The sequence below is a fragment of the Drosophila teissieri genome, chromosome 2L, assembly GCF_016746235.2.
Source record: "Drosophila teissieri strain GT53w chromosome 2L, Prin_Dtei_1.1, whole genome shotgun sequence".
Lineage (NCBI taxonomy): Eukaryota > Metazoa > Arthropoda > Insecta > Diptera > Drosophilidae > Drosophila > Drosophila teissieri.
In genome coordinates this window covers 21521448-21548833 of record NC_053029.1, presented here as the reverse complement: position 1 = coordinate 21548833, position 27386 = coordinate 21521448, and the positions used below count along the sequence as shown (strand labels likewise).

The following is a 27386-nucleotide window of genomic DNA, read 5'->3' as shown; positions in this document are numbered from 1 at the left end:
CTGAATGACGTTTGCATATTTCAGCGGCAGCCTTGGACAGATTCAGCTGATCTTTAATGAATTCTGCCTCAGATGGCAAAATTCCCTGAATTCGGTGCTCATTATACTACGTGGGATGCCATCGGTCGAGGGTTCTCGGAAATCGACGCTAAAAAACAGCATTCAGTGATCACCAGAGGAAGCCAAAAGCCTACATCAATAACGAGGCCTTCCCAGGCCTTAAGTTCCTAAAATGCATCCTCCAGACATCCATAATGTTCTTTAACAATTGGATTTTTCCGACCAAACTGTTGGATCACTTGGTCCAACCCTTGGGAAACTGACTTAGTTTACTATTGTAATTTTCTACCCCAAAAATTTTTATTTATTGACCTTGCATTAAAGCGTATGTGAAGAAAGCCTTTCTGCCTTGTGGGATGCAATAATAAACAATTTTATCGAATACGTTTCAATCCATTGTATTTTCGATTGAAGAAGAATCTTGAGTATTTAGACGGCGACACCCAAGATGTCACTTCTACGAATGTCGCTCAAATTTGCCCTGACTTTGATTTAATTGCAGCACTTGCTCTGGCACGCCTGCTAGAAAGTATTGGTTCTCCGGTGACTGGCAGTTGTTTGAATTTGAATTGCAGAATCTGCCACACCGGCTCGGCATCGTCATTGTTATTCAAATGCTGTCATTAATACTTCTCTGGCAATTGAAAGTGCCCGACGACGAGAGGAGCACGAGTGCATGTTAGTCATCTCTGGGTGAGTGGGGTCTATGGGCACAATTCATGTGTGAGTGCTCCGTCGAGCTGTATCCGATCTCCACCTCTCCTAGCTTCCGTTCTCAGCATTCATATACAAATGCTAGTGACTTCTCCAGTGTCGCTGTGAAGTTATGTGCCTCGATGACCGGTTTTTTCTTGTCCTTTTCTTACTCCTGTATCCTCTTATGCACTCTGCTCGGGGATCCTTACTCAAATATATTATACAAATTAAGTTTTGAATTTATCCGCTCTCGTGCATCTCCGCATCGGCTCCGCCTTCACAGTCAATACTCCGGCTCTGTTCTGCGGTATTAATTAAAAATTGTAACACAAAAGTTTCCCTACCCCCAGCATACAATACTCCACCATTGCATCTACCGCGTGGAGGGTGCGGAGTTATAGTTCGTGGCATATAAGAAGGGAAACATTGAAATCAAAATCAATTGTAAGTCTGCGAAGAATCGAGAAGAAGCCCCGCATGACAGCAGCAACAAAGCGTCAACGGCAACAGCAACAATGACACCAGACAACATTAATAATAGGGAATTCCAACAGCAATAACTATCACCATCGGGCACACATCATCGTCGTCATCCCCCAAAATGATATTGAATTTCAGTTGCCGTTGCTTTCCTCACTCCGGTCTCCGAGCCCTCTTTGTTTTTCCTCGGTTCTAGGGGCAGGGCACAAAATGAATTTATCAGCTGGACCCATCGCCCGCTCGGATCTTCGACTGGTTCCATTTCCAATTCGAAGAACGACAGTTGTAGAATCTTTGGACCGCTTTGCCGTCCGTTTAACATTCAATGTTAATGGAATTGTCTGTAAACGCAGCAGGTGGGGGTCACCACTCTAATAAAATTCGGAATGTCCATAAAGTCCCAATCAAACTGCTTCGGATGTTAGGGCCCACTGACCAATCCCAAACTCCAGTGGCACACACGCACTAACCTAGAGTACCAACGACTCTCCACCTTCCAGCAGCTTTAATTAACCCAAAAGAAGGGGGTTAGGACATTACAACTAGAACTACACATTAGTTGTGTATAGATACGGCTCCGAACTGCAAGCCCCCCAGAAAACCGACTGACACTGGATCCCGCGCACCTAACGCCTGCCTTCTGGGCCAACAGTTAGATTCACTCGCATCTGAATTAAAGAGACTGGGTATGTGAATGTGGCATGTTGCAATCTGTTGCAAGTGGCAAGGTGACGGGGGCCTGGTAACCAAACAGAATACGCAGTTACATTTGCCAGAAACATAGAATATAAAGTCGCTCTGGTTTTAAGTTAGAATGTATAAACAGTGAAGTCAAATCTCGTTGGAAAAGTATTTTAAGCTTCAGACTAGAAGTATTTTACTGAGTGTCGAAGATCTCCGAACAAATATTTTCACAAGCAATAAGGCAACAAATAAAACCAGGTAGACGAAGTGAAGCCGAGACAGACAGAATGAGTAAGTGGGAGCCTTTGGCAGAGATAAATACGGAGGCAGACTGGCTAAAACCAGCAACAGGACAATTAAATTATGCAGGATTTTTCAGTGCTGCGCAAGCCCCTCATTCCATATGAAAATAGTACAGCAACCCCGACTTCTTCTGTGAACTCACTCGATGGCCAAGATGTTGGTCAAATTGATTCTAAATAAATGAAAACTTAGGCATTGAAATTGTGTCTCCTCCAAATGTTACATTTGTCAGAAATTTGGTCGGTCTTTCATGCTATGATTAGAACTTAGTTGAACACAATTATTTTCCCCATGGCAATGCGTAAATAATATCTGTGGTTAATGGTTTATCTTTGGCTTAACTTGAGGCAAATAGATACAACTAAAAGACCTGTTGCATTTTTCAATAAATGATGTCTAAAATATGTCTTTGTTACGCCAATACTAAAGATTACTTATATAAATAACATAAATAAATAAATCTGGGTATTCGATCCTAGCTCTACACTGCTTCGTGATGTTTTGCCCCTGCGTAGCTAATTTTTCCGATCCCCTCTGGCAATCCAATTTGTAAGTCCACCAGTTCTTTCGCCCTACACGCTCCTGTAATGATAAATCATCTTTTGTGTTCCCGCTTTGTTTTCTCCGATTTGGTAACCGATGTCTCGGCTCTTTGTACGGATGCCTGCAGAGGCATTCCGAGCCAGAACTGGGATTTGGTTTCAAGTTGTGTCTTCTTCACCTTCACTGGGCATTCGAAAATTTCAAAGTAATTTCATGATTGTTCCGAGCGCACGAATTTTGATTGATACTTTAGCACTACTTAAAGGCCATCGGCCTGCTCCCTCCGTTCCCAGTCTGAGTTCCAACGAAACAGATTGCCGGGCGAAATGCATTTCTGTGGATTCGATTCATCAATCTTTATCATTTTCCCCTCGGAGCGGTTTAGTCATTCAAAAAGTTTATTTCCTGCTGCGCTTCGAAATTCCCAATTCCTGTGGCGCTCATTACGTCGGCGGCAGGATAAGTTCCCCAGGCAGGTGGGAGGTAGGAGGTGCGTGGTTCGACGGGGCGTGGCCCATGTCCAGACCGCCACTTGTCGCGGCCTCGAATTCAACATCGGTTTGAGTTCAAATTTGAGTGCGGATTCTCGCTCATTTCGTATGCCGTTAGACGGCCCAATGTAATTATTCAATACATTTTACGTGCCCAGCAAGCAAAACATCTCGCCGCGGACACGCCCCCGTTCTCCGCCCTCCCATGCTGACCAAAAAACCTGTGGGAGCCGCAGTTGGGCTCTTTCACTTTGACATCATTAGAATATGTTTGTATCTGGCATGTGTCATTGACTTGTTCCGCCTGACCAGCCACATCTGTGTCGCCCGTCCTTTAGCTCTTCTCCACTTACTGGCTTCCGCTTCCTCTTGCTGCTTTCGCCGAGCTGTTGCAATTTATTAAACATTTTATTGCGCCCCAAGGCGTACTTCGGTGCAAGTAAACGGTACCCACGTAAGTTCTACGGGTATAGGTGAAAAACGGAAGAATGAGACCGCATTCTAAGGAGCAGGACAATTAGAGGTGAGATGAAATGTAAAACGACTGTGGCACAGGTGGCCACACATACATAACAGCCCAACCCGACCAAAAAGTGCAATTGGTGGGAAAGGACGAGGGAATAGATGGATAGGAGATGGGGATTCAAGGGTGAGGACTTTGAAATTCATTGGATTTCTTGTAGTGGATCCACTTGGAAACTTAACGAAATGAATACTGAAACATCAAACGAAATTAGTTGGTCCAAAAGGTTTAAATACCACACACCATAAACTGTACAAATACTCCATTACCCTATAATTAGGTTGAATATTATTGATGTTCATCAAACAATGTAAATATGTGGGGACTGATAGAAAAGATTCAAGATCCAAACATCTTAGGGTCGGACAATTGAATATAACGATTTGGATGAACCTCTTGTCTTATAACTTCGTTTTTGTTACTTGCAGTAAGCAAAGCAAAGGGAGTGGTAATCGCACAGCTTTAAGGAACTTTTATTATCTTTAGGTAACCAGATCAGATCAGTTCTCTGCACCCTTCTGGACAACAATACGCAATGCATAGGTGTAGCCTTTCTCGGCACTTTTCCAAAATAATTTCCAATTACATACATTTTAAACTCGAACGAGAGCTGGTAAAAAGCGCAGCGAGTGCAAGGCACACTGAAAGACACAACCAAACAACGAGAGGGAGAAAATGGATTGCCGGACAGATTGATGAAGCAAGCGAGACAATCGATATCAAAGAACTACCAACAATGGCAAAACAAATGTAACAAGAAAGTCAGAAGGGGGCCAAAGAGGGGCTTGGGGATCCAGCGGGCGGCGCGTTTTTATGTTGACGCTGTCGACAGCGACGCGTCTTCTACGCTGCCCGCAGCTGTGACTTGGCGTTGTTGTACTTCTATTTGTTCCCGCCAAACAAAGCGTCCTCTCTCTCACTCACTCTTTCGCCACCCAGTCTTTCTTCTTACTGCACTAAGAACATTCATACATGGTAAGTTTGGAGGATGTTTTCCGAGTAGCTGATGGAAAATATTCCGAATTGATATAATGCCGATGCAAAAGAAACAACAAACATCGGTTACATCTATCTTGCACCGTTGCGTCAAGTGTTTGGACAGCTTAAGCGAGATTTAGATTCGTTAGAAAGTACATACATACATTTGTATGTAGCAGGTTGATGGAAACGATTCCGACCTTATGACGATATGACGATCACTGGCCAGTCAATCTAGACAAGTCCGTCTGTCTGTCCGTATGTTTTTCCTACTGTCACTGGGACACCCACCATAACCCCCACAAGCCGCATATTTCATTTTGTTATTGATTTGCTCAACAAATAATACCAATAAACCAAACACAATTAGCACACGATATTTGTAACGTTCACAAATTAAAATTCGCTTTAGAAACATGGTAGGGACCCTGTTTGACAGCCACTATCCTTTCGGCATTTTAAAAGAAGTTTTCTGGCATTTTTTAATAGACTATGGTTTAAAGACCATTAAAAAAACATATTCATATCGTTAGAATTTAATGTCTTTGGATCAATTACGTCAAAGAGTCGTGAATAATAAAATTTAACTCGTAAATGTTCCATTTCTACTCCCTTAGCTAAGTTCCAGATATATTTGAATATTTTAGAATTGATGTGGAAAAATGTTCTCTCTCTCACTTAAGTTTCAATAACTTATGTGGGAAATAAAATAAATAATTAAAAATTTTTATTAAACACTGAGTAACTATTCTGGTCCTGGGGTTCCAAAACCCATAGCGCCCAAAGGTAACACTTAAACGTAACGCTTAAATGAATAACGTAGTCCTGTTCCATCATCACCTTATTAAACGTTGTAATTATTTAATTTAAAAGTTACAATGATATTTCAATAGCATTGACAAACAGTTGATCAATCAAAATCAGTTCCATGCAATTGCCACACGAGGCACTTCAGAACCATACAAATTTTATAAATGGTTAAACTTTCCAATAGATGCAGATTTAAATTTGTTAGTAGAGTAATAGGTATCTGGTAGGTATAATGGGTATCTGATAACTATTAAAAAAATTAATAGTTTTACCAAAATATTTAAACAAAGAGTCATTTTTTTCTTATTGCCTTAACCCCCACTGATCTGTACAGCCTATTTTATTGTGTCAGATGGTTGTTTGAGTTGTACCGATTCGTCTACGAGCCAACCTTGTCGCTTATTTTGCTGCGTATTGTTGAGGTTCTCGGTTACGATTTGAAATGTAACCCTTCGGGGTAAGCCAACCGACAGGGTATCAATTATTCGACTCATGCGGACTTTTCCTTTTGTTTTTCGATCTGTTCGGTTCGGTCTATTGCTGCTGGTGATAATCCTTGGGCCCTCTTTTGCTCTCGGCCACACCACATACACATCCACATTCAGTTCCAGTTCCAGGTCCTAGTGCAGGTCCTGGTTCCCGGGTTTTTGTCGAGAAAGGAGCAAGACAAAGCCAAATTGCGTGTGCAAACATAGCTGAGCTGCAGCTTCATTAGCGAGGGTTGCTCAGGACAAACACACGCACACAGCGTGGTGTGTACGGCAAACATGTGTGAGCACTGGCGTTTTATTATTATTTTCTTTATTGTTTAGCGCGTTATAATTGGGGTGCCGTTAGGGGGTTCAGTCAGGCAGAATATTCATACATATGCTTGTATGTGAGTGCAGGTACGCACAACTAAGTACACAGTGTATGCGCTCTCCCGGAAGACCTATATTCTGTTTACTCGACTCTAATAACGATGCAAGTGGAGTCTGAATAGTCCGACCTGTGAAGTCGCAAATGGCTAAGAGATGTTGTTTCTGGAAGAAATAAACAAAGCGATAAGTCCGTTCCTTTCCTTCGCCGTTTCGCTTAACAAATTTAAGCCGTTTTTGGATGTGATAGTTCAGTTGGATAATCACTGCTTAAAGCACAATTTATTAGATTGTATGGGTAAATTGAAATACTGTGAATACCACAATACCACTGTGCTTCTGGGAACTTTAAGTTCCTGCAACAACTTTATGCCTAAAAAAGAGCGCCTTCTTTTTTCTGGTTGTTAGCCACTTAAAAACTCCAATGCCAACTGAAAGGGGTATTCGTAATTCAACATATTGTCCAGCTTGTTTGTGCATTGAATATTTGAAAGCGATCAAATAGCTATGCGTATGTCAACAGGCACTAAGGACGTCCAATGTAATAATTAAATAAACTTTAGCTTCATTTCTCACGACTAATGTAAAACGGAGGGCCAAATTGGGCCAAATTAGCATATAACAAGCGAACCCTATATCAAATGCTAAGTAATAGATGCAAGTACTAGCCATAACTCATGCGTACGTCACACACACGCGGTACAACCAACCACCCACAAAGCCTATGCAAATCCATCTCGGCTGTCAAAAACAGTTTATAACGCCAGGAATTATGCCAAACATAAATCAAAATTGACGCGAAAACAAATATTGTGACATGTAGGGTTTAATGCGAAACTAGGAGATCCATTTCCTGTGTCCTCTTTCTGGCATATTGGATTGCTAAAAATGTGTAAAATTTATGTAGATTACAAAAAAAAAAGCTGGAATCGATACCTAATCAAACCGTTGGAGACGTAAACGGATACGTTATTTTGGAGTTGGAGAGTGATAAAAACACGTACAGGTTGGGCTTAATTTTTTTAAGCTCCCCCCTGAATAATCTTGTAAGCCGAAGATTCGATCATAATGTATTATATTAAATTGGAAACCAGAAAAACAGGGTAAATTTAAATCGGTATCATCGATATAGCCAGAAGGAAATGTACAGAAAGAGGGTAGCACGTCCGGCCGTCTGTCCGTGTGAGCGATCTCAGGAACTATGAAAGCTAGAAAGTGTAGATTAAGCATGTAGACTCGAAAGACATGGACGCAGTGCAAATTTGTTGACCCATGTTTCCACGCCCACTCTAACGCCCATAAACGGCCAGAAACTGCTACGCCCACACTGTTAAACAAGAGAAAATGCTATAGTCGAGTTCCCCGACTATCTGATACCCGTTACTCAGCTAGTGAAAGTGCAAAGGAGGATCTTTACCACTGACAGTGTCTGGCGGTTTGTGGGCGTTAGAGTGGGCGTGGCAAAAAGTTTTTCTGCATTTGTTGAATTTACATTACTAACAAAAAAATATAAAATATCAAAACAGTTTACAAAAGTGTGGGCGTGGAAAATTTTTGCAAATCGAGACAAATTTACAAGTCTAACAACCAATGAAAAAAAAACCAAAACATTTTTCAAAAGTGTGGGCAGGTTTGGGCGGTTTGTGGGCGTTAGAGTGGGCGTAGCAACATGAATTTGTAGTTCCTGAGATCTCGACGTTCATACGGACGGACAGACAGATTTTTAATTAATTTTGTCTGCAAAATGTAAAGGAAAAACTGAGAAACTATTTATATCCGTTACGCGTAGAGTAAAAGGCTATACTAGATTCGTTGAAAAGAATGTAATAGGCAAAAAGAAGCGCTTCCGACCATATAAAGAATATATATTCTTGATCAGGATCAATAGTGAAGTCGATATGGCCATGTTCGTCTGTCCGCCCGTCCGTCTGTCTGTCCGTTTGAACGTCGAGATTTCAGGGACTATAAAAGCTAGAAAGTTTAACATATAAAAAAGGATAAAATGCAGTTTGTGAGCTACCTATACAAATTCTCACAATTAAACCAAAAAACCAAATAAATAACAATGTTGATCCTGTTAAAACGCCAGAAGCACAGTAACAGTCATTACAAAACGGTGGAAAATATTGGAGACTTATTTTGCTGAAATTTATGCAAGGAATTAAATATTTTTTCACGACCGCCGGGGCGAGTGAGGACGTCTAAATAATTAGATAAACATTTAAGTTCGCCGAGGCAGGCAGCGAAAAGGAATAGAAGCTAAAATGATGCGAAGTAACAAGGAGACGAGGGTTAGGGCTGGCGGGGGGATGTTCTGGGGGAGGGAAGTAGTACGTGACCATAACCATTACATGAAATGCTGCCACCGACCTCTGCCCCGCCCACTACCCATCGCTCCCGCTTGCGGGTTCTAAGCGGAGAGACGACGACAAACAGGAAATATTTAACGTGCCAACAACAAAAGTGAAATATAAATAAAAATAATAATAATAATGGGCAGAAACAGGGAGCTCCGCGAGAGTGAGAGCGAAAGAGAGCGCTTTCGCTCTTTCAGAAAATGCCCTTTTCGATTCCCAATATTATTATTATACAGGGAATATTTCGCCGAGAGACCGCTCTCTCTTGAAAATTCTCGGTCGGTTTTCCCTTTGTTCCTTGTGAAGAAAGCCAGGTTTTTAGGCCATTTTCTCTCCAACATTTGAACGCGACGGACGCGCCTGCAGAAAGCGGAATGCAGCAGAATTGAAGATAAAGTTAAAGATACAGATACGGTTCGGCTTCGGTTTCGGTGTATTGGTGGGAATTTTTTCTGCTGCCGCCTCTTTTTTGGATAAGTGAATATTTATGCTTCGCGTTCCCGCCCGTAGAAACACCATTGTGCGCGCGTGTGTTAGTGTGGATAATTAAAGCAGCAACGATTACGAGAACGAAATGGTTTAAGACCGAGATTAAAGTTGAAGGTCGGTCGCTGTTTTTGTGTGTGCGTCTGTTTGTGTGTGTGTATGTGTGTGGAAAAGCGGACAGAAAAACGGATCGGAATCGGATCGCCAGCCTGGGAACAAGCATAGCGTTAGCGTTGAACGTTAGTATACCGACGAAAGGCTGAAGTCGTTGAGCCAAAGAATACGAATACGCCAGCAAAATAAAAGTAATCGTGCATTGCTCCCTCTCTGCTGCTGCGCATGTTTCTCTGCCCCCTCGCTGCAGCTGCGCTGCCTCAGCTTGCATTTTTAGTTTCGCCCGACTATTACAGCATGCTTTACATTCCGTTTAGATCACGTGTTAAATAACTGCTGGCTGTCGCTGTTCGCGGCCGTGTGTGTGTAATTGTGTGCAATTGTTGTTGTTTGCCCAGGCAAATATGCAATGATTTTTGCGCCACCCCCTCCACCCATTGCCTTTTTCATTCATGCCTTGCGTGTGAGTGTTGGATACACACCCCCACATCCGACCCACGCACACAAACAAACGACAAAGGCAACTTCTGGCGGAAATGGAAGTCGCTTTTGGTGTGTGCGTGTGTATCTAATGGGATTTTCAAATAAAATTTAAATTGTTGCCGCTTTTGCCGTGCGGACTTCATTCTATGAATTTAATATGACCACTGTGTGTGTAAATAGGGGCCATAAAGCTTTCCTTATGGCTGGAAAATTAAATAGAGTGCATAATTTAAGCATCAACTTTGCGTTGAATGCATAATAAACGTGTGCAATTGAAAGGCGCCGTCTAATATCGAATAACTTCTACTCGGGCTCAATGCCACTACATTAGTAATTTGCAACGGGCGAGTGGAATTTGAGTTCCTAGATATCGCCGTCGGAAAACAGAAAGTGTCTAATTATGTCGTTTAAAGTGTTGAGCTATATTAACTGCCAGTATACAAAGTATTCAAATATACAAAGTGTAGTTTAATGGAGTTGCGATTTTCGAAACAAACTAATGAATTTAAATGTTTGAGAAACTTACTATTTCTAGATCACTAAAGTAATTCCCCCAAAACAATTGAAACGATAAGGGCAGCACTATACTATACTTATTTGACTTAAACAATTAATAAAAGTTTGTTTAAACTTCGATGCTTAAAAACAACAGTATGTGCATAAAGTGAAATTAAACTTTTATAAAAAATAGAGAAATCTTCTACCGCACGATAGTAGAGCTCTAAATTAAGCCATACGTTTTAAAACAAGTAATAAAAACTTTTATGTTTGCTTATAAAACTATCTCTATATTTATTATAACTCGATGATATATGAATGATTGAAAATAATAGTAGATCTAACATTGTACGTGTACTTCAATTAGTAGTTAGGAATAATAGTTAGAATAATACCAATACCAATACCCTAAAAACTTCTGTGTCCGTATATAAAAAATAGGCCTCGTTGTATGCAAACGAAAAATGGTCGGGGTCGTAAACCCCATTAAAAATCACAAAAATGCACCAGGAAGATGGACGCAGTTAAAAGCAATCAGCCGTAATAGGCTTATCACAAAAGCAGTTTTGGTCGACGTAATCTGTGGGTATCTCGCGGAGTAGGCAAACATAAAATAAAATGTGTTTCCATTTCATGAGTTTTCTTCTTGTTGTATTCGACATTGATTATTTATTGTAGATCTGATCGGAATAGAAGCGAAGCTCACCTGAAAAATTCTTTTGACACGCCTCTCAAGCTAGAAATTAAATAAAATATTTACAAAAATATTTTGCAATTCTAAGGTCTACGTGAAAGTGAAAAGAATGGACTCTTGCTGCGATATACATATGTATGTAATTTTATTAACAGATAAATGGGATTGAATTCATACAGTCTAACAGTTTAAGTGTTAAGTTTATTTTTAAATCATCTTGTATTCTTGTAAATCCAATTTAGTAGTGTTTAGTTTTTAAATAAGCTCTTTTTTAATTATCACCACTTTAAAAGGTACAACAAATCAATTAGACCCTTTCAAAAAGTGAAAAAGTGTTTTTTTGTATTTCCTTTCGTGAACCACTAAAGCCGCTCGAATTGAAAAATACCCTTTTTGTGTAACTAGAGGATTTTTTGTATACTTGTCGTTTGGTTTTTCCCTCTCTCCGTATGTATGCATGTACATGTGTTTAACCGAACCGCACAAACACACACGCGACTTGGGCTACCTGAAACTGAAATTTTCCCGCATTAGATTGCGGCCCTTACCTCCATGCCTCTTCTTCTCATCGATGTTGTTGTAAAATAAAGAAAGAGATGGCGAGGGAGATGGTGATGTGGTATGACTGAGGAGTGAGAAAGGAGAGGGAGTTTTTTCTTCCTTTTTGTTTGCTCTTTCTTGCCAGTTTTTTTTTGTTTACTTTATGCTTTCGTTTATCGACCCGTTTTGTGCGAGTTTGTTCCGTTCTCTTTCTCTCTGGTGCTCTTTTCGCTCTGGTCCGTTGACCAATTTCTTGTGTAAAACGATTATTTATTTTTTTTTACTGTTCTTCAAATTAAAATAGTTTGTATAACAAACATTCGTGTGAATTGATTTTTTTTATATTTATTATAAAGTTTTTATATTTCCGCGCCTGTTATTGAATTCAGTTTCGATTGTTTTGGGAAATTTATCAGCTGTTAGCCGCTCTGTTAGAGCTTACAGCATTCGCTGAACATTCTCCAACACTGCTGGGAAATAAACATCCACGAACTAATTGAGTCGCCTTCCAACACTGCCAGGCAAATAAACAATCTAAGAAAAAAAAAATATAAAAAGGCGTGCAAAAAAAGACAAAAGAATAAACAAAAACATATTAAAGGTGCAAAGCAATGTAATTGTCATGTTGGTGAATTAAAATTACCAGGCAATAGTCCCTCCACCAGAGATTTAATCTACTTCCCCTTCCCTTGGCCCGCGTCCAAAAGGTGTGGCTGTATAGGCAGCTATAGCCACAGTAGAGGCCACCGAAATCCCTGAGAGTATCAGTAGAGTAGCCCCAGCGCAAGATAACACCCGTACTTATCAAGTTCCCCTTCTCCTTTTTGCAGCGGCGTTGCCACCTCACTGAGCTGCGCGGATTCCAGCACGGGCTCCAGTGAGGATGCGTCCGATCCCGGCTCCCCGTACAGTGCGCACTCGCAACTGAGCGATCCGCCCGACCCGCTGGCCAAAATGCCGCCACAGATCCATGGGAGCGCCAGCGGCAGCAGCTCTACAGCGGCCGCATCTCCGCCCTCCAGCAGTGCCAGTCAAACGCCACCTCCGCCAGCCATCCACCACAGTCATCCAAGCCAGCACTGCCCAACCAGCGTCATGTCCAAGCCAACGACGCCTCAGCGCCACGGCAACCCCAGCCTCCTTCCCACGCTCCAGTGGCCGTGGAACACTAGTCTGGGCAGCACCTCCACTGCCGTACCTGCTGCCTCTGCCAACAAAAACAAGCGGACGGCTGCCGGATCTGGAGCGTCATTAGGATTGAGCGGTGAAGGCTCCTGCTTAATCGGCGGAGGAGCCGCGGCGGCTAAGAAGGCTCGCAGCGATTTGCCCGGCTCCTTTGACGCAAGCAAAAGACTGAAAGTGGCCGCCATGGAAGAGTCGCAGACCAAGATCACCGGTTTTTTTAAATCCCAAATGAAGCCGTCTCCTGGCGGCGGAAAGCTATCCCCGCAGCCCGGTCAGCAAAGCAATCCGGCCAACACGCTGACGATGAGCACGCCCGCAACCACCGCCTCGCTCAACAAGTACTTTAATATCCTATCGCAGCTGAAAGAACAGAAGGCCCAGCAGCAGCAGCATCAGGCATCCAAGACCTTGCCCACGGCAGCTCCAGTGGCCCCAGTCACACCTGCGCCTCCTGTCACGCCCGTGGTCACTGCCAGTGCCAGTTTGCCCGTCCCGGCGCTGAAAAAGATCGAACGCAGCACCAAGCAGCCGGCCAAGATTGCGCAGGTGGCACCAAATTTACGCAAGACGCCCAGCAGTGGATCGTCAGGCAGTTCTTCGTCGCCTTCGTCTAGCTCCTCGAATGCCTCGAATACGGGCAAATCACCAACGAAGAAGCACGTGGCCATTGCACCCAGGACGCCGGAGATGAAACAGCAGCAGCAGCAGGGAAAGGCGGCCATGGTATACCGACCGCCAGTAACGAGCCCCGCCTTGAAGCATAAACAGATCTCACCACCCGCCCCCGTGGCGGCCACAACACCCGCCCCAACACCAGCACTAAATCCAACGCCCGCCCCCGCTAATCCCACGCTTTACCAGCTGCCCGTGCAGCTGCCTAATCTAGTCCAGCTTCCGCCCCAGCTGGCGGCCGCCGCCAATATTATGCAGCTGAACAACGTGGCCAAAGCTGCAGTGGCCGCGGCGGCCACTAACAACGCGGCCGCCCAGGCGGCGCAGGCTGCTCAGGCAGCTGCTGCCCAATATTTTTTGAACGGCACTGTCTTTAAGCTACAACAGGTTACCACGGCCACGACGACGACGGCCACCACGGCAACGGCAGCGGCGGCCCCGACTGGCAATCCTTTTGGACTGCTTAACTTAGCCACGGCGGGCAATCCCTTTGGCCTACCCAATGCCAATGGACAGTTCCCCATTGAAGCCATTCCTGGAGCTGGAAGTTATCTCCATCATCAACTGCTTCTGGCCAGACAGAACAACATGAGTTTAAACGGTAAGTAAAGTATATTTTTAGATTCATTAAATAAACTCCGAAAGTGGGAATGTCTAAGCTGCTACTTTGGCTGCCCTACAAATTCGGTTTGAATTAAACAGAATTCACAGAGCCATAAAACATTATTGAGCTCGAAAAAATCGGTCTGAAAGCTAGCTTTTCCCTCTATATCGGACGGTTTTAGTTCTCGAATTTTTCGCTTAAACTTAATTTGCCATTACAGAAAATATGGCTTCCAGTTCTTGCGGCAACATGAACTTTGTTAATCCACTTAACAATCAGCAAGTTGGACTCAAAGATAACAAATTATATATTGTCAACTCGGCTGAGTACCTAGGATACTTAATGAGTCTACAGATAGCTCTTAATAACCAACAACATCAGCAACAACAAATCATATCTGCCACACAGCCGCCACCACTGGCAGCCACAAATAATAACAGTACGAACACTGCCACTCAACCGCCGCCATTGGCAGCTACGAACAATACCAATTTAAACACTGCCAACAATTCGACTGCCAGCAACAGTAACAACCATAATGCCTCGAATAATCTAAGCACTATCAACAACACTGCCATACAGCCTCAGCGAGCGATTGTGAAGCCGCCATTGCACAGTTCTACGCAACCGCCGCCACTTGTGACGATTTCCTCCATGCCCGCGTGCTCTCCGGCTGCCGTATCTTCGCCAGCGGCCAAACGATCACTGCCCGCCACCAAGCCTTACCAGAAGCGGCTGACCGCAAAGGGCAGAGTGGGTACAGCACCGATAATCGCAACGCCTACCACGCCGCCTCCTCTGGTGCCCACGTCTGCTACCAAGGAGCTCGGTCAGCTTCGCAAGAGTACGGGAACCACTGGACCCCCCACAAGCACACCAACACCAACACCACCGCTAGTAAGCATCGCACCCTCGAAGCTGACTCCAACACTGAGCGTTTCGAAGCAAGGATCTACAATGAAGCTAGCCAACAGTGCTCCCGATCTCTTTGACCTGGTTAAGAACTCCAAGCTGGTAGCCAAGGTCTCGCAACCGTTGACGCCGCTTCCATTAATTTCCCCCAGCAGCAGCAGCAACGGAAGTCACGGTATGCGATCTTCGCCGACCCTCTCCACGTCAAACTCCTGCACCTTGTCTGCATTTAGCAAGATCAAGGTGGAAACAATGGAGCCTGCTTCCCAGACTAGCTCCATGACTTCCTCCTCAATACCTACAATATCACCCAAGCCTCAGAGCTTCGCCGGGCAGCTGCCCAAGAGGGAACCGGAATCGGAGATCGACACGTTGAAGCACGACATATTGCCAGACTGCACCAATAGCAACTCAAACTCAAATTCCTGTAGCAGCAGCACCTATTCCCACTCGGTTAGTTCGGCAGCTGATCTCTCACTAGAAGCCTCTACGCCCGCCCCTTCACCTTCACCTTCAGCATCGCCTTCCGGCTTGGGGTCACCCTCGCCGGCGGCCAGCAACTTGAGTGGCAGCAGTCGGCGGGCTGCTAGCCAAACTGATATGCTAAGTGAATTGGTTACTTCGTCATGCATATCCAGCGGTGGCGACGACTGCTCTCAAGCCACAGACTCGCCTCCACTCCCGACACTTCCTCTGACCAAGAGTGATAATACTACCACTCCCATTTCCACGGTCAGCGGGGGAAGCAGCAGTGGGAGTAGCAATTACGATGAAGAGGACGACAAGTCGGTGGCCTCGCTGGAAACTCATCAGACGCACAAGCAGCTAAGGGACCTGCCCACGCCCGAGTCAGGAATCGGTGGAAGTCTAAGTAACAGCGAGAGCAGCAATTCAATTGCGGATGCCATGTTAGTACAATCAATAATTATTATATTAAGAAATGTTGGCTAATCTCAAAATATTTACGTATTAGTTCCTCCAAATCTGCCTCTGTGAGACTACCCACTACTGCAGCGAGCAGCTCTTCATCCACCGCTTCCGACAGCAACTCACTGGCTAGCAATGCACCATCCCCAGCATCTCCGGACAATTGTTCTGCCGCTCCTTCGCCCGCCTGTTCTGCATCCACTGCCGGGTCTCTTCCGCCCAGTACTGTGGTGGACATTGCGATGGTGGAAGCCACCAGCAAAAGTCTGCCAAAGAGCTCTATATCTCCAATCCTCTCTCAGCCAAAGACCATACGCTTTCCGCCTGGTGCAGGAACTGGCGGCAAAGGCGGAAAGCGGCATGACGGCGTCTGCTACTGGGACAAGTGTAACAAAAAGCATGAGAGCAACTCCAAGCTGCTAGACCACATGCAGACGCACCACGTCAATACACAAACAGGTCCCTTCGCCTGTCTATGGGTGGGATGCAAAGTGTATAACAAGGAGTCATGCTCTCGTCGCTGGCTGGAGCGTCACGTGCTCTCCCATGGTGGCTCTAAACAATTCAAGTGCATCGTGGAGGGCTGCGGCCTACGGTTCGGCTCACAAGTAGGTACAAAGCCAATACGTTGTGTACACGTATATAATCCGGTTTTTTATATTTTTGTTCTAGCTGGCGTTGCAAAAGCATGTTAACAATCATTTTAATGCCACTGACAATGCAAAAGAAAGCACAAGCAAGCGCACGTCTGATCCGCCAGTACCCAAACAACTCCGTAAAAATGGCAAGAAGCTCCGATATCGCCGTCAGCCGTTCTCAGGTGAAAAAAACATTAGAAACATAATTTAATAAAATATTTTTTACATGACTTTATAAGCTATAATTAAAGAGCAGTCCAACGATCCAACATGAAAGATATTGTACAAAATAACTTTAAAGTTTGTAACGTAGTAAAAAATAATTTGTTGACCCAAAAAAATCACATATCTATATTCTTGATTTGCAATCACTAAGCCCATATAGCCGGCAGTTTCTATACCGTATGGAAAACCAAATAGTGTAGTATGAATAATATCGCTAATAGATTTTAGCTAAACAATTTAAACTTACGAAAAAATATGAGATATATCAATATCTATTTTAACATTTCAACTTACAGCTCGCATGTTTGACTTCTTCGACACGGGCATAATGGAGGGGCTACAGCACCGCCTGCGCCAGATTAGTACACTCACCAACGGTGCCCAGGCCATCGAGTTCCAGGGGCAGTGCATGATGCGACGCCGCAATAGCCAAGGCGGCTACGAGTGCTTCGTCCGATGGTCACCGCGCGAGATGTAAGTTAACCCTAAGCATTCAATATTTCCCAGATGCTTATTCCTTATTTCACCAAACAGAATTTCCGACGAGTGGCTGCCGGATTGTCTAAACCGAACGCTTCAGCACACTAAGGTACTGCACATCAAGCAAATGCGGCCAGCCGAAAAAACTCGCGTGGACAGCCTGCTCAGCACGGCTTTCCGTTTACGCTATGACTCTCACTTATTTGCAGACGATTATAATGTAAATGAGCAGCAGATCGGCGAGGCGAGCGGCAGCGATTGCGACGACGATGGAGATCACGGGGAGGAATTAGAGGATGAAGATGAAGATGGTAGCAGTAGTTCGCGAAGTGCGAGTTGTGAGACGGTGTCCAGCTATCAGCAGGTACTTAGCATCGCCAAGCTGCATATGCAACAGCGGCGTAAGCACCCGCGAAAACCACCAAAAATGACACCGCCGGCGAGGGAAAAGCTGGTTCCAACGGACGCACTAGTTCCCATTTAGGGTTAAAACAGTTTTATAGTATTTTCTAAGTTATTAAACCGAAAAACAAACGACAAACGAGTAAACAGTGACAAGTAGACTAGTTAGTATAAGACTCAAGTAAATTACTACTAGATGCATCCATTAATGTATAGAAGTTATTAGTACTCCCGCTTTGTTTGTTTTTGTTTTCTTTGGTGCGCGTAACCAGAGGTTTAGTTTCTGATTCCATCCACGTTTCGTTTATCGACCGTTGTATATATATTCGGATGGAATTAAGAGTAAAAGTCAGAATCATTTAGTGGGTGCAACCCACCCACGCGTTCTAACAGGTGCTGTTATGAACAAATGTCCTCGTTTCTAGTTCTAATTTAATTTCTAGTAAAGATTCACGTGGGAATGACCAACTGGACAACACTTGTTTGTAAGCCAAGTTTATGTTAATCTATTAACAAAATTAAAGTTACATTTTGTGTTCTTTTTGTTGCCCCTGTAGTATTTTATTGTACTCTTAGAAACTGGCCAAACTTACACTGAAAGCGGAAAATCTACGCGCACAACTGATCAGTTAATGTTTAAGAATAGGAAAGTGACGTGGAAGAACAGAAGACTTGAAGCATTTACCGCTAAAAATACGAGAAATATTTGTATAACGTTTTGTACTCAACTCGAACAGCAATGCAACAGATTTAGCTTAAGTTAGACCCAAGCCCAAGACGTTTATCCATTAATTTAGTGCAAATCATATGCATCTTTCGCCAACTCATCAGCGTCTGTCAATCGATTTGTTACGGTTTGAAGAGACGGTAAAGCATTATGCATACTGTAAATAAAATAGCATTTACTAGTTTCGCGTTTAAACATACATTAAAACTATTCATTCAGAAATTATCCAAGGCAAAAACCCCTTGAAATAAGCAAAATAAAGTTTTCGAAAGATCGATCAACAATCTACAAGCGAAGTATAACATAAAATCCCATGTTTTTATTTTGTATGATTTTACGGACAAACCAAAAACCATTCAACGATCCTGCTACATGTCATTTTCATTTTTTTAAACGTTTCCGACTCTCAAATTCAACTTTTGAAGCATATGAGCTAAACGATAACCGTTTATAATAAATTTCTATGCGAATGAATTTGCATGTTTTTAAAGTAAGTAAATACAAATGAAAACAAAAATCACAAACATGACTAAAAGAGTACTCACCACTGCCAAATATGTAATTTAACAACAAGAACCCAGTTGTTAGGAACGACTGATTAATTTAGTGTGCAGCATCGGCGGAGCCAGAAATTATAAATTTATTATAACTGCTAATACCCTAATTCCTGATCCAGCACTTGCCCTATGTTGCAAAATAAAAGCTCGCTTCGAATCGAGTATATAAAATATATCTGAGTGTTGTCCTACGTAGAAGTAGATGCGTATCTGTGCCCCTCAAGTAATTTAGGCTTACAAGGAAGAATGAAAAAATATATATATATGTCCCGTGTATCAAAAGAAGAGTCAGAAAGTCGTGAGGACTTTATGTCTGTTTATCACAGCCCACAAACATGATTTGAAGCAATAATCTATAATATTAGCCGATCAAGCTTAATTGACTCTTCCATTCGGTTAAACTTTCGATGCCTTTCGCCCTAGTTCTTCAACGCTTTGCACTGCAAGAATGAAGAAGTGTATAACTAATGGAAATAAGTATCAAACAAGACCGAGAGAAGAAAAGGAAAAAAATTCAAATAAAATAAAACTACCTCAAATTTTGCAAGCATAAAATACACAAAAGAATTTTTCGAGACAAGTTTTCTAAAGCGAAGAGAATATATAGGGGCAGCGTTATACGGCTGACAACCGAAAGATTCGAACAGGGCGGAGCCGAAAAACAAGGGATTAGTACACACTATATGAGTACAGACAAAGAAACAAGGCTAGACCGTAGGCTAATTTCATATTTTGCTAGTATTATGAACGGTCTGTAGGATAAGTAATGATCCAGATGAAGTAAATTTACCTCGGCCTTTTCTTTCCAATCCCTTTGGAGGACCTCTTCGGCCGGAATACCCAGTTATGCATTTGCCTTTAGCCGTGAGCTGAATTTACGTTTGTACATAGATTAGCTAACATAGTACGAGACACATACTTATTATCATAACCATATTTTAAATATTAAAACCGCTTTAATAAATTGCAGGCAGAAATGAATTAAGCATACATAATTATGGTAAATAGCAGGCGTACACATACAAACGTATACAGGAGAAGTATTTATATATCGTGGTTTAATTTTGGATTTAGTTCTGGCCAAATCTATGGGGCTATATAGCCACAAAAGCAAAGATCTTGCGTCGATTGTAACTAATGTAATCAAAAGAATTATATACATATATATTATAGAACTCTATATACACAACATAGTATGTATGTACATACAAGTGGACTCAAACCGATTCTGAAAACCAAGATCATGTAATGCGCTGAGAAATGAAAAAATATAAAATATAAAAAAAATAAGTATTATGCTATATTCGTAGTTTTATTTCGTTTGTTTTCGGAAAATAATTTGTAAGCCTAAAACTTCAAATTTCTATACCCCATGAAATTTCTCTGGTTATTTCTCTGGCAACAAAAATGCAATATCCTTTAGAATAAACGAACGTTACGTAACTATCATGTTTCCAAAAAAATATTCAGTTAATATTGTTCTTAACGATTTTATAGTACGATGAAAGATAAATATATCCTTTAGCAGTGAAATTCTAATTATTTTAACATATCCTTAGAAAGACGAAACTTATATACCCTTGCAGTAATTACATGTTTAAAAAAATCTGGTGTATACCAAATGTTTATAATCAAAATCAACAAAACTATGATTTCCTTTCAAATATTTTGAATTAATTTTCCGGCCTTTGGATCAGTTACCATTATATATTGTCCACAAACTGGTGTATATGGAATTATAACGTTTTATGATCGAAAACGTCGAAGCTAGGATTTCTTTTCCATTGATTAGCTAATATAGTTATATGATACTATAATCTCCTTTAGCTCTATACATTTAGTCCAGCGTTTTTCCAATTTTTTATTCCTTCCAAATAATAGGTTTTCTCAAGCCCTCAAAATAGTCGTTTGTTTCTGTGATGACCTCTTCATTTGACCCGAATCTCTTACCGCCGAGCCATTTCTTCATGTTGGAAACAAAAAATAGTCACAGGGGCTAAATCTGGAGAATATGCTGGATGGGGTAGCAGTTCGTAGCCCAATTTATGAAATTTTGCCATGCTGACTACACACGTGTGCACCCGTGCATTGTCCTGATGGGACAAAAAATTCACGAGATCGTCTGCTTTCAATGCCTATAAAACGCAAACCAAAAAACGCAGCTTTCTCAAAATTTTACAGTCAGCTGTTAATCGATAACTGCTGACAGGAGCAGTGTTGTATTTAGAGCAGGTGCGCGGCAAATACAAAAAGTCACGGACTTATCAAACGACCCTCGTACATAGTTATCCGATATTGCTCAAATTAATACTCAAATTATACTTTATATGGTCGCAAAAGTTTCAATTTGCAAACATCTGACTTTAAAGTTTGTATCACCCAAAAACAAACCGACAAAAAGGTTTACTTTGAGAGTTCCTCCAAATTGTGTTTTTTTATTAGCTTTTGAATGGGACATTGCATTGAACAACACCGCGTTGATAATGCGTATTTGTAACAAGAATTTTTAAATATTATTTGAAGTTATTCTCAGCAGATGGGGCATTAGCCCATTTTTATACCCGTAACTCATATAGTAAAAGGGTATACTAGATTCGTTGAAAGATATGTAACAGGCAGAAGGAAGCGTGTCCGACCATATAAAGTATATATGTATATTCTTGATCAGGATCAATAGCCGAGTCGATCTGGCCATGTACGCCCGCCTGTCCGTATGAACGTCGAGATCTCATGATATAAAAGCTTGAGATTATGTTTGTTGACCCATGTTGCCGCGCCCACTAAACGCCCACAAAAATGTTTTAATATTTTTTCAATTTTTTGTTAGTCATGTATATTTCTCTCGAGTTGTTAAAAACTCTATTTGCCACGCCCACAAACCGTCAATAACTGTAAGTGTAGAAATTTCTCCACACTTCGACTAGCTGACGCGAGACGCTGCTGCCTTGACTCTTTAGTCGCCGTTTACGACACTAAGGTAGAATTCGTAACTTGTTTTAACAATCTCGTCCATACGGACACGCGAGTGAGCGACTCCAACTGGCCCTTCTCCTCGACGAACTTGGAGCAGTACAGAAGGATGTGTTTTGCTGTTTCCAATGCGTCTGTGCAAAAGAGGCACTAGGCTGTATCCACGTGGTGGAACCTACATAGGTACCCTCGGAAACATCCATGGTCCGTGAGGAACTGGGTCATGTAGTCCATGGTACACACTTTGCCCTTTCCGTTGAGTCAGGAATATGCGATGCATCTATCGCCCTCGTTGCGACTCTTGCCACCTGGTCTGCCAGACTCCTCGAATCCATTACCCCTTCATAATGCCTGAAGGCATTACGAAGGGGCATGCACTGCGTCATCCAATTTGGATCTTAAGACTCTGAGTCTGAGAGCCTTTGTCCGGGATAATGCACGCGCACTATCCAAGTACGATGCTTTACTGGTAACACAGCTCCAGATGAGAGCAGCACACAGCAGCGTAACCGCCGCTGGGCATTACTAGAGCTGCAGCTGGCATTGCCGCTTATCTGCATACACTGCGTTGTTCTTGAAGGAGAGCCTACGGTCTATTAGGACTCCCAGGTACTTCAGCCTTGCTGCTGAGGGGATTTATACACCCTTGACTTCGACCTGCATACTCTCAACGGTCTCTCTGCTGCTCAACAGGACTACTTCAGTCTTATGCGCAGAAAATCCAAGGCCGACTATCTCGAGCTATTCGATGTTCGCCCTGATCGCAATATTACTGTTGTTCTGGAGCTCCGGTATTGTTTTGGCAACCGCTGTTACCGCAATGTCATCGGCGAAGCAATGCAGCTCCACGCCACTGGGCTTGCTAATGTTCAATATCCCATCATACGTAATGATCCACTAGATCGGTCCAAGTACCTACCCTTGAGGAACCCTTGACTTGGTGACTTCTTGGACCGTCATCTGTTGCATACCATAAAACGCGGTTCCTGAAGTAATTACCAATTACACTTCGTACATATGCTCATGTTGTGCATAGCGCCGAGGATGTTGGGCCATCTCGCTGAGTCCAGCAAACATAAGGGGCGGTAGCTACCTGCTGCACTTGCAGGTCCCTTGGCCTTCGGTAATAGGACTAGGCTCATCGATTTCCAACGTTTGGGAAAGACACCGTTCAGAAGACACTGTTGAAATGTTTCCGTGAAGACCTCCGGTCTTGCGATGGCAGCTGTTTTGACGATTACCCCCGGGAGACCGAAAATGCCAGGAGCTTTGTTCGGCTTGATCCTTTTTGCGGCTTCCACGACTTCGCATGCTGCGAAACACGGAAAGTTGGAGGCAGAGGGTTCTAGCACGGGTTGCCATAGCGTATCTTGTCTTGGGAATAGCTCCGATGATGCTAGCCAAGGCGGCTAGATACTGCGGAGTTTCTGCACCAGCGGCATTAAGTTTTTTCCCTACTGCTTTGTAAGCGAGACCCCAGCGGTCGTCGTCTACGCTTGCAGGAAGGTCCTTGAAAGAATTTACTTTGGCTGCAGATATGCCGTTCTTAAGCTCGGCTCGCTTGGCTTTGTATGACTCGATTGGGCGTGATGCGGTTGCCCTCTGGATCGCTGAAGGAACCCTGAGGCATTCCGTCCGAAGCTGGTGTAATGTGACACTCCACCAGTGGGGCCTGCGTTTCGCTTTCGTATTTCTCTGCATCACTGCATCGCACGTTGCTTTGAGCATATCCGTGAGCGCTGTTATCATGGTCTCCGCGTCGCCATTCGAGGTCTTCATAAGTTCGATCTGGTATGCCAACATATCTTCATCCAGTTTCCTGATGTCCCATAATGGCCCTAGTGCACTTCTCCGCTGTCTGGGCATCGGTCTTATCGTTCGGACCCTGACTAGATCCGGTTATGATCGCTCAGAATTATTCTCCCTTGCACCATCCAGTTCGCGTTAGCCACCAAGTGCTAACAAAAGGGGCAAAGGTGATGAAGGACGTACCTCTGTCGTTGCTAAACGTCGGCTTGAGACCGTCGTTTAGCAGTACAAAGTCTAGCAAGTTAATGGAATCGATCACTGCTCGTCCTCTTGGGTTAGAAGTCCCACTGCCCCATTCTGTAGCCCAGGCATTGAAGACACCTCCTATGACTGCCGGTCTGCGTCCACTTGCATGGGCAACGCTTACCAAGCATATCCTCGAATTCCGCATATTCGCGGCGCTACGCAGCCCTTTGCCTTATGACCATGCTCGCCGCACCTTAGGCAGGAGTCCGAGCGATCTACTAACTTGCAGTTGACAGCCCGGTGGTCATATTCCAGGCACCTGAATCATCTTGTTGGACGTACATATGTCCTGGACGATGTGGCACCGTAACTATCCTACGGTTACCGAACCCCGTTTTAGTACCGTGATTACATTTACGGTAGGCCTATATCCCAAAATATTTTTCAAGGGGTCACAAACTTCTGAACAAAAACATGGTCTTTAGTAAAGGTAAATGCCATAACAGTTTTCAGGGACTATATATCAGCTAATAACTCATTATATACGAGATTCGTTGAAAAGTATGTAACAGGCAGAAGGAAGCGTTTCCGACTATATAAAGTATATATGTATATTCTTGATTAGGATCAATAGCCGAGTCGATATGACCATGTCCGTCTGGCTGTCCGTCCGTATGAGCTTCGACATCTCAGGAACTACAAAAGCTAGAAAGTTGAGATTAAGCATACAGACTCCAGAGACATAGACGCAGAGCAAGTTTTTCGATTCACTCGATTCACTCTAACGCCTACAAACCGCCCAAAACTGCCACGCTCACTTTTAAAAATGGTTTAATATTTTTTCAGTTTTGTATTAGTATTAGTAAATTTCTATCTATCCACAAACCGCCAAAAACTGTCCCTTCCACAAGCTGAGTAACGGGTATCAGATAGTCGGGGAACTCGACTATAGCGTTGTCTCTTGTTTTTTATTGTATTTATTAACAAGCTGTGGTTCAACATATGATTAAAAGTGTTTACTTAAAATGTTATATATCGCGCCGGAGGCATGTTTACACATATGTACATATGTAAAAAAAGTAAATAAATCTCTTTTTGTTGCCCCAAGTTTAGATAACATTAGGCACTAGGAGGCTTCTTGGTTTTTATCTGTTCCATGGCTTGGAGGAAGAACTTCATTGTGCCTACATAATCATTAATCGTCGAATTTGTGTCCGTAACTACTAAACTGACTTGGTATAGTCCTTGAGGAAAAGGCGGCAGAAGACTAGTATCCAGAAAACCGTCACGAGCTATCAGCTGGCCCTGCAGTTATAAAATGGTTAAGGGCAAACCGATGAGGATGACACACGCCAGCCATTATACCAAAAAAGGGCAAGAGTGGTTAACATTCGTGTAACGCTTAAATAACTTCCATATTATGACGCCATACGGTATAAAGTTTCTTCTCTCGATCGCCTCGCATATTCTGATTTTAACGTCAACCAAGAATGGTTTGTACTGGTTGCTATAGTCTTTTGCAAAAACTTGAATTCGAATCTGGAAAACAACAACTTTAAATCAGATCTCGTGATGAATTTGTGAGAATTCCTTACAATTGGGTTTGGCAAAGGCACAATCATAAAGCAATCCATATTTACCACTGCCAGATTCCAATTCACCGCCTTCACATGGCAAGACACGTTGCTTACTCGCGTCCGATTAACCAGACACTCGATTTTCTTAAGCTTGTAAACCAACTGGGTCTTCGTCTTGCAAAAAAGAAGAAGTAATAAGTACTCTACAAACCTTTTAAAAATTTACCAATTGCCCAATAAAACCGCTGCCCAACAAAACCAGCAACACGAGTTTCATTTTGTTACTGACGGCGATTGATGAAACTTCCTTTTAATACTTATTAAATCGATTTATAATACGTTTTTAAATAAAAACCAGAATTCATTATCGGGACATGAAACAATTAGTTTAATGTTTCCACTTACTAAAACATCATTTGTAATTGTACCCTTTCCTCGTAGCGGAAAGAATACTAGATCCTTTGGAATGTATGGGCAGGAAGCATTTCTGGAATGTTGATATTTAGCCTTTGACTCGGCGATCCTGATCAAGATATGTAAAAGATAGTTAGAATGTAACCAACTTTCCGTCAATACAAATGCACAGACACACTGGAAGACAAACATTACTTAACTCTACCAGCGATCGTAAAACAAAATAAAAAACAAGAGAGAACGCTATAGTCGAGTTCCCCGACTATCTGATACCCGTTACTCAGCTGTCAACACTGACAGTTGTTGGCGGTTTGTGGGCGTTAGAGTGGGCGTGCAAAAATTTTTTTGGCAAATCAATAGAAATTTTCAAGACTAATTCAAAAATGAAAAAATATCAAAACATTTTTCAAAAGTGTAGAGGTGGCAGCTTTGGGCGGTAAGTGGGCGTTAAATTGGGCGTGGCAAAAAGTTTTTTGGCATATCGATAGAAATTTACAAGACTAATACAATAATGAAAAAATATCAAAACATTTTTAAAAAATGTGGGCGTGGCAGTTTTGGGCGGTTTGTGGGCGTTAGAGTGGGCGTGGCAACATGAATCGACAAACTGGCGCTGCTTCTATGTCTCTGGAGTCCGTATGCTTAATCTGAACTTTCTAGCTTATGTAGTTTCTGAGATCTCTACGTTCATACGGACGGACAGACGGACATGGCCAGATCGCCTCGGCTATTGATCCTGATCAAGAATATATATACTTTATATGGTCGGAAACGCTTCCTTCTGCCTGTTACATACTTTTCAACGAATCTAGTATAGCCTTTTACTCTACGAGTAACGGGTATAATAAATAAAATAAAATACTTTAGAGGATCAGAAACGCTCCCTTCAAACATTATTAAAAGATTGCGTAAAAGGCCATATTATTGTTAATATGGTCTTTAATAAGCCCACCCATAAAAATATACTTTGTTTGGAAATTAGAAATTACAATTTATTTCATACAATGTCTGTTGTTGATGGTTGTTTACTTGCTTTATAAGTTGTTTCGAATACACAGTTACAGTTTCTAAATCCTTACCGTTGGATACATGTATAAGTAGGTTGATGTTGTGGGGTGCATGCGACTTAAACAAATAACAATATTTGTGACACAATTTTTCGAGGTACGCGTAACAATGATAAACGGAATTTCCAACACTTGCGCTGTGAGTTCCTTAAGCTAGCAATCGAGTTAATTAGTATCACCCACCACTTTCCTATGGGAACGTAACACTGACGCTGCAACATTCGGTGATGGGGGAATCTTTGATTAAACGGATTCAATTGCCAGGCAACGTCACATTCTTATATACAATTGTTGATTGTGAGCACAAGTGGTTTATTTGCTGGTGTATTTTGTGCATTTCTGTTTTCGTTTTCTTGTGGGGATCGGGAGATGCGTGCAAGCTGAGCGATTTAAGTCCCGGGAATTTAGCGCCTCCGCACAGGTTGAGCTCCTCCGCA

General features: G+C 42.6%; 2 protein-coding genes across 4 annotated transcripts in view; one reads left to right on the top strand and one right to left on the bottom strand.

Annotated features, from left to right (window-relative positions):
* Positions 1-17867, top strand: part of LOC122611596 (zinc finger protein jing) — a 119339-nt gene extending 101472 nt beyond the window's left edge. The window contains exons 1-7 of one of the 3 annotated variants that reach the window (XM_043784790.1): positions 12098-12198; positions 12428-14055; positions 14279-15878; positions 15944-16505; positions 16570-16717; positions 17057-17234; positions 17295-17867. In XM_043784790.1, coding sequence (XP_043640725.1) covers positions 12552-14055; positions 14279-15878; positions 15944-16505; positions 16570-16717; positions 17057-17234; positions 17295-17724 — 4422 coding nt within the window. In that variant the 5' untranslated portion in view covers positions 12098-12198; positions 12428-12551 and the 3' untranslated portion in view covers positions 17725-17867. Of the gene's footprint in view, positions 1-12097; positions 12211-12427; positions 14056-14278; positions 15879-15943; positions 16506-16569; positions 16718-17056; positions 17235-17294 lie in introns of those variants that run through there. The other 2 variants (XM_043784791.1, XM_043784789.1) reach the window with 2 other exon arrangements.
* A 7132-nt stretch (positions 17868-24999) lies between these two features.
* On the bottom strand, positions 25000-25745 carry LOC122626702. Its single transcript, XM_043807066.1, has 4 exons — positions 25695-25745; positions 25487-25642; positions 25257-25430; positions 25000-25196 (listed from the first exon to the last, which is right to left on the bottom strand). The coding sequence occupies exons 1-4, from the start codon at positions 25743-25745 to the stop codon at positions 25011-25013; spliced, it is 567 nt and encodes a 188-aa protein (XP_043663001.1). The 3' UTR covers positions 25000-25010.
* Positions 25746-27386: the final 1641 nt, after the last annotated feature.